Here is an 8397-nt window from a genome sequence, read left to right as displayed (position 1 = left end):
AAATAAAGTATTTTAGTAAACGCAATTAAATCACATTTTAGACCAAAGGAAAAATTGTTTGTTGTCCGACAACCCCACCGTTCATTATGCTGCACAGCTAAATGGGGAAAAAAAATCACAAGTGGAGAAAAAGAAACCTTTTGAGGAGAATCATCACCTTCTATACACTTCCTTACATCAGCATAATTGTTCCATTCTGTTGGGCTGTCAATTGAAGATAAGGCCAAGTACAAAATGGAAACCATGATGTCAGTATGAACAAAACCTCAACGTAATGAAAACACAAAGACACAAGAAAGCAGGTTGAATTTACATTTTACTTCAAAAAAGGGGATGTACATACATGAGGGAACATTGGGTAGAGAACCGTTATGATAGATCATATCTGCTAATTGTATCTAGGTGCCAGTTTGGCTGGCGGTGGCAGTTTTATTCCTGCTGGCATACACTTGCTTACAATATTAACAGGATAGTGAGTAAAGGAACATTTGAAATTGTATGGCCTGAAAGGAAAGAATATATCATACACAGTGAGTTTTTAGTACACAGCATCATTTTTTTCTTCATTTAAATGACATACTCAACAGCAGGAAGGAGAGAAGTTAACAATTACTAACACTAGAATAATCAAATTTTGTATGTTATACATGTACAGCAACTAACTGCTTTACAAAAAAGCAAAATAATACAATATATTGTCACATGTATTTACAGTGTAGTAAATATACTTTTCTGTCAAATTTTACACAAAAAATATTTACAGATGAATGTACTGCATTAAAAAAAAGTAATGTCGCTAACACTTAAAAGTGACTTTTTGTGGAAAAGTCGGTTGCATAACATTGGATACCACATGCTTGAGAGGAGGGAAAGTTCCTAAAACTGAACCTAAAAATCATACAGGCTGCCCACACCCAGCATTGGGACAATGGGACGTTATCAGTGATTGCAACTACAAATATAATGAAGAACCAAATAATACACATCAGAGATTCTATGGAAAGTGGTAGGCTTATTAAACGGGGCAAAAGAACCAAAAAGAAACCAAAGAACAGTTTTTAAGAAAAGTTTTCACAATTTTTTTAGCATATTAAAAGGGTGGTCAACAATCTTGACAACCCCATTATGCATCCCAATCAACTACTGCCTCTGCTGAAATGTTATTTGTAATATGACAATCATATAATTGCAAATAGTTTAATTATATAGGATGACACTAGTATCATAAGGTATGAAGAGGGCCAAAAATATGATTGTTGATTAAAAACCTAAATTAGACAGGTTGGATTTTTAGGCAGTTGTCTCGTAACTTCTGTGTAAGTTACTGTAGAATAACAGACTAGTTATAGGTGGTCTGTGCCTGCCTGTTCAATAATGACAGGTCCCATAATAACAGTAGGCATACAGATCAGGCAATGCAGCACTGTATAATCTCTGATGAGCATATTCAGTTCTTTTAGGCTATATTGGGCCATTCACATCAATCACTCTGTAAACACAAAGTCATCTGTGCACCCGTGTCGTCCAGCTCACTGGATGATCTGGACCCATCCTAAGAACACCCAATCTTGTGAAATAGCTAAACATAAGTAGAATAGAATTTTGGCAGACTGTTTGCATAATTGATTTCTGTCCACAGTTTTTTTTCCAGGACTGTAAACAAAATAAAAAAAAAAAAGAAATTAAAAAAAAAATACAGAATAGTAAGACAGGAAAATGAAAAAAGAAAAAGAGCATATTTACATCTGTGAATTATGCTTTATAATGTGAATAAATGCAGATTATGTGCTATACTTAAATCCCAACACTTATTTGTACCATTGTTATATTAGTTTAGCTGTGGAGTTTGATTTACTGAAATACACTTAAATCACTCTATTAGTCTTATTACATACATTTCAGAATTATACTTGTATCTTATCTTAAAGCCATTCCTGGTCCTTAGACCAAGATCTAAGTTGTAGAAGAGCATTTCATTTTTGTGTTTCATTTATACATATGTTCAGCAGTTAATATATTTCAGCCCTAAAAGCAAGCACCTAGATGTCTTTCCCTTTTGCTCACAATTGTCAAAAAGGATCATTTTCCTCTGAGTTAAGAATATACTGGACAAGTGTCTAAAGCCCTGTTCTGCAATCGCCTCACCTTGGTCTTTACAGCATAACAGTGCCGATAAGTCTGGTAAATAGCGTTATCCTCTATTTTGCTGTAGTGGTGCATGTTATTTGCAAGACAGTATCAAATGATTAGTCAGTCACTGTAAATACTACACGCTAATCCAGAATTAATATGTCACAGTGAGAGAACATGTGTTCAGTTTAACTAGTATGACCCCATACCAATCCAAATCCGTTAATATTCATATAATTTATATAAAAAAAAGGTCTGGTCATCATTCTGATTATGAGGAACACAAGATTTGGCTTCTCTGATCGGACAGGGGCTCTCATATTGGACGACTATAGTTATATGTTGTTTTCAGACGCTCAGCATTAGTACTATAAATATTTGCAGCAATTTTGACATTTTAGATGCCAATAAGAGATACAAGGATCTTAAATAGCATTTATCTATTACGATTACATGTTTCTACATAATGCAACGTGACTGCTCCTTCAAAACGCCAGAAGTGCATCAAAGGTTTCATGATGCACCTCCTTCCAAACACAGCTTGGAGAATTGTCAGTTTACATGTACCGCTTCATTAAGACCTCAATAAGGCCTCAGTATTTATATATCTTTTTATATTTATTTTTTCTTTTTTTAATTTTAACATTGCACAGAACAGTGCACCACGCCAAAGGGTGAATTTTTACTTCTTAGCCATTGCAAATTATGCCCCAATCATAGTGAGGGCATACATCTTTCACAAGATTATGCCCCTAAGTGCAAGAATTCTTTTAACACCTCTCACAGGAAGGGTTAAGGAAACGATCGTCAAGCAGAAAGGAGTTAAAGCCCTTATACTACTCAGATGCAAGCAATTTACTTACCACAATTTCACCTTGAAAACAACAGGTTTTTTTTCCGTCAAATTAATACAAACACATATTTACATAACATTTCAAATTATTCTATTTCAGAATACATTCTGCCTTTTAGAAATAGTGCATTTTAAGGACAGAATCACTGGAGCATTAAGGATGAAAGAAATGCTTCAATACTTTTTAACAGAGCAAACAACAATGTTTGGAATATATATCTATATATTTTTATAGGAATAAAAATATAATTAATTTGAGAAATTTATTGCAAGTACCCAGAAATCTAATTGGTATGGTGGCCCCTTTAACAATCCGACTCATATTTGCTCATATAGTACCATTAAAGTGAGGAATACAAAAAAAAAAAAAGAAAAAAAAATATCGCACCTGGGAAGTTAACTTTAAGCAAATGGGTAAAAAAAAATCCACAGCTAAAAGGAAGGGGGAGAGATTAAATAAGATTATTTTCCCACCAAAGCCACTAGAAAGGATTAGCTTTAACAATTTGTTAAATGCAAAAAAAAAAACAAAACAAAACAAAAACATACACAAACAGTAATAAAAAAAAGACAAGGCAAAAAGACTCATGAAAATGCCACTAATGTTTGAACAGTTAATGCAGTAAAGGCTGGGCCACCATTATCAAAATTACAAAAATCCTTCATTCCAAAATTCACAAGTTGTTGATATGCTTGTGACCATGGTTCCCTTTAAGAAATGGAACGAACATGAAAAGGAAAAAAAAAAAAAAAAAAAAAACAAGGAGAAAAGGCTGAGGAAACCAAATGGTATTGAGTTCAAGCAATGTTTTCAATGCGTTGATCTTCTGGCGACATGGCTGACTGCATGGGAACGTTAAAAAAATTAAGTGCAGCATCATATTGTGCGCGGGGCCACTGGAGGGCTGACCGCTTAGGTAAGTCTGTTTTACAAAAGGAACTGTAAAATAAATAAAAAGGGGAATTAAAAAAATCTTCACACAATCTTTTTGATGCTGTGACGTTTGAAGCTGCCAGCACTTCTCTGCTTTTGCACTTGGCTCGCTGAACCATGGCGCGTTCTACCGCTGTTTGAGTGGCCGGTGGTGGGGGACAGTTCCACGTTCTCCTTGTCAATTCCTGAAGGTACAAAGAGGACAGGAAAAGTCAACTTAATACGATGTATCTAGAATTCAAATATCTACTAACGTAACTAGGTGCTTATTCATTTATGTAATGGTGAAACATAAAGAAATACCTATCTAGTAAGAGAAGTGTTGAGTAATTAAAGAAGCACTCCTCCCATCAAAGTTTATATCCTCTTAATATATTGCAATCATCATATTATATAGCACTGTGTACTTATAATTGCTCATTTTACCCTTCTACCCCGCTAATTTTTCTCTTTTCCATTAGATCTGAGACATCACGTGATTGAATCCTTCTAAGTTCTATGAAGAAACAGGAGGTCAATTTTCCCTGCATGACTCCTCAGTCACTGCAAGAGTCAATGGCAGGGGGGGGGGGGTGCAGATGGGTCATAAGTTGAAAAGGGGTTGATTTATGCAGGGGCAAGACACTCCATGTTTCTACATAGAGGAGAGAAAAGAGAAGAATTATCTGGGTATTAAGGAAAAATGAGCAATAGTAAGTGCACAGTGCCATATAATGTGATGACTCCAATATATTAAGAGGATAAAAACTTTGATGTGAGTGTAGCTTTCATGACATATATTGCAAATTTGAAAAAGAAAGCTAAATATGCAGGTCTCCTGACCCAAACTCAGCAGCCTCATAGGCATTGTTTAGTCTGCGGAGTTCGGGGCAGAAGACCCATGGCCGGTTCGTGCATCCCAGCCTGTGCTCGGACCGTGACACACAGATGTGAGAATCAAGCCTTAGAAATAGTGTCTGAATGGCATCATGATAGTCTGCAGTTGAAAGGTTAAAAGGCTTATTATACTTTAGAAAACTTGTGTGTGTAGTCATAGTTGTAGTAATCACAATTAATTGTTATTGGCATAGAACAAAAGTAGAACTATGTGTAGCCAACAACAGCACAAAAGGCAACCACAGTTCAAAATAAATTACCCCAAAATTCATGCTGATATAACAAGCACATCAAGTTCAGGTTCCTAGAATTGAGTCATAAAAGATTGGGAAGCATTCCAAGCATGGTGCATGCATGTTGTCAGCTGTTATCTACAGTTTTACCAGGATTTCACCTTTAAAGTTGTATTAGGCTGCGTTCACACATCCATGTCAAATGTCCGCATGCTGTCTAATTTTTTAATGGACAGCACACGGACCCCATGAAGCTGAATGGATGTATTCATACATGTGTGAAAATCACAGATCCGAGAGCGAGGTCTACGAGACTCAGAGCAGATCCTTTTCTGCTCCGTGTTTGGGGAAAAAACTCATCCATTAAAGTCAATTGGGATTGTCGAAACAGAGATGCACATCGGAAGGCTTTAGATTTGCTTCTGCTTTGCATCTATGTCTCATGGATTAATGATACACTTGGAAAAAACGTGACCTTTCATGGTCTTTATTGTCTTTGAAGCAGGGCTGTGGAGTCGGTAAGCCAAACCTCTGACTCCTCAATTTCCCTGACTCCGACTCCACAGCACAGCCTCACTACTGAGCATGTACATTAAGTGCAGCACAGATTCATCTCCACTAAAAGCCGAGATCCTTAGATCAGGAATAGGACAGACATTTATAGGACATTTCATAACTTTCCCAAATACTTAGGAAACAATTTACAGCACATCCTGCATTATACTACTGTACCCAATTTATTATATATTTTAGGACTCTGACTCTACAGTACTGCTTGGCAACAAGCACACTTCTTAAGTGGGGGAAAAAAGGAAATGGAAAGGAGGTTGTGTCTTGAAATGAAAAGGAGCTCCATTTCAGTGAATGATGCAAAGCTGCAATTCTACATACAACCTGTGGACAGGTGTGGAGCTGCTTTTTTCTCAAAGAGATGCTATCATCAGAAAATTACCGTACCTATTGTTTTAATCAGATGTGTGTTTTAATTTTTTTTTTTCTTTTTTTAAATAAAAATAAAAAATACAACTGTTGAAATTACTATACTGGACAATTTATCCTCTATACTACAATACTCACTTCATCCATTTCCAAGTGGTTTATTCATCATTTTTTATCTACAACACTTTTGCAGAGATAATCTGCACTTTCCAGTACCATTCACCTATTAAATGAAATTACATAGGCTTGCTAAAGTTTATCATCTTAAGATCGTCCCTTCATCAAATAAAAATGAATGTACTGAAAGCTTCTAAATAGAGAACCCAAAGACTTAAAGGGGTATTACCATGTTCAAGATCCTAAATTGTAGTAGGTGTAATATTATTATTAGCAAATATCTCCAATTAGAAATGCAGTATAGTTCTTCTGATTTGCTATGTCTCTTTCCTCATGTGCAGGCATTGCAGGACCTTAGGTATCCATGTCTACGACCACTGATATAATGACAGTTTGTTAGCTAGTTGCTAGTGGTCATAACCATGGATACCTAAGGTCCTGCAATGCCTGCACATGAGGAAAGAGACATAGTGAATCAGAAGAACTATACTACATTTTAAATTGTAGGTATTTGCTAATATTAATATTAATTTGGGATAGGATCTTGGACATGGGAATACCCCTTTAGGCATAAAAAAGAACCTGCTGAAGCCATCAAAAAGTAATGCAGAAAGTATTACATCAGGGTGTCTCAAAGTCTAAAAGAGAACATGATTAGAAAATGGCATATTAAAGGGAATCGGTCAGTAGGATTAACACTCCTAAGCAGTCTATATGGTCATGCACGTTATAGGAAGCTGAATAAAATGAAACATTGATATCTAATCTGTTGTCTTATTTCAGGGAAATTCCATTTTTTTCTTAATATGTAAATGAGCTGTTAAGATCTATGAGCCAGACACTGATCTGCATGAGACTCTGGCTCCAGAGAGTATTTTAAATGAAGGGGCAGTTAGGAGTGTGATGTGTAATGGCCGCTCTCCTGATCTCATTGCAGAGCTGTGTTTTGTACTGCCAACTGTTATTAATGTCCACAGAAAAGATGTGGTCAAACGACCAACCACCAGATCATCATACTTTGCAAAAGGGCTTTAAAAGGGCTGTCCAGTACTTTTAAAAATATGCCAATGTGTTTTAGTGATAAACAGAAGCTTCTTTCTAATTACCTCCTGCTGCTGTTTCTGCCTGTGAGCGGCGCTATCGGTGGCCGCTCACAGGCAACACGTGACCCCCGCTGATGTCACGTCAAGTGAGGCGTGACTCAGCACTGGGGTCCCCGCGGTGGCTGCTGGGCTGTGGGCGGGGTTATTCAATAAAAACTCCATGTTTTATTATACTGGCGCTAATCTTCCAAGTCGTTTATAGGTTTATAATGCTTTATATGGGAGTGCTCTTGAAATTTTTGGGCTAAAAAATTTTTTTGGGGATTATATAGTCACAAGTAGTTGAGATGCGGCAAAAAGCACATCAAGCCACTGGAAAAACCACATGCAGTTTTACCATGCGTTAATTGGGTATGCAGGGTTTACCAATGAAACATCCAGTATTAAGTATTTTTTTCCAGATTTGTTATTCTATTAGGCCTCAGATGTGTCACATATGTGTTCTATTAGAGTTCTTCATGGATAGAACACATACCCATATGGATCTGTTAATATGTCCATGGTTTTTTTTGTGGACCAATTGTTTCGCCAAAACAACACAGACACATTTCAGTTTTTAATCTGAGTCATTGCTCAAAATGACAAATCTAATTCTATGGGTCCGAGAAAAATCTCTGACTGAACACATTGTCATTTGTTTGTCCATGTGCTGTCCATTTTGCAATAAGTTTGTTTTTTCATCAGGGAAAATCACTGATAAAACACTGATGGTGAAAACTGAAACAATGATGAAAATGTGAAAAAATGTCTGAATGAAGCTTAGTTTGTACACATACTATGCTAAAACACGTAAAGAAAAACATACTTAAAGCATATCTGTCAGTTCAGATAATGTTTCAGAAAATGCGGATGTGTGTGTATGAGGAATAACACTTCATGGTTTTCATTTGACCTGTAATTCTTAATTTCTTTCAAATATTCCCCTAATTTTCACTTGTTTCTTAACTAATGGGTGGAAACTAGCTGTTATGTTTCCTATACACAGAGATATGAAGAATTCCTGCTCTCCTGACTCTGTAGCACAGAAAAAAGAAGCAGCAGGGCATTAAACAGAAGTACTGAGCAGTGTAGTCGTAAATCCATCACAAGGTTGAGATAAATATATGCTAGAAATCTACAGCATAATCTGTATCTGCCTGTTCATTCTGCTCCTTCCCCCCTCCTATACTCTCCATACATATGAAAAGGAGCCGTAACCTGATGCTTCAGTGA

The 8397-nt window shown here is 36.4% G+C and overlaps 1 protein-coding gene across 3 annotated transcripts in view; it reads right to left on the bottom strand.

The window, feature by feature from the left end:
* Positions 1-298: 298 nt before the first annotated feature.
* The window catches only part of NF1 (neurofibromin 1), a 224132-nt gene continuing 216033 nt past the window's right edge, over positions 299-8397 (bottom strand). For all 3 annotated transcript variants that reach the window (XM_073664574.1, XM_073664575.1, XM_073664576.1), the window contains exon 57: positions 299-4102. In XM_073664574.1, the coding sequence (XP_073520675.1) occupies positions 3960-4102 (143 nt within the window). In that variant the 3' untranslated portion in view covers positions 299-3959. The remainder of the gene's footprint in view (positions 4103-8397) is intronic.

The sequence above is a fragment of the Phyllobates terribilis genome, unplaced genomic scaffold, assembly GCF_046119375.1.
Source record: "Phyllobates terribilis strain yellow unplaced genomic scaffold, ASM4611937v1 Scaffold_2__4_contigs__length_985480577, whole genome shotgun sequence".
Classification (NCBI taxonomy): domain Eukaryota; kingdom Metazoa; phylum Chordata; class Amphibia; order Anura; family Dendrobatidae; genus Phyllobates; species Phyllobates terribilis.
Note: the sequence above shows the minus strand (reverse complement) of the source record. Positions and strands in the feature narration are given on the sequence as shown.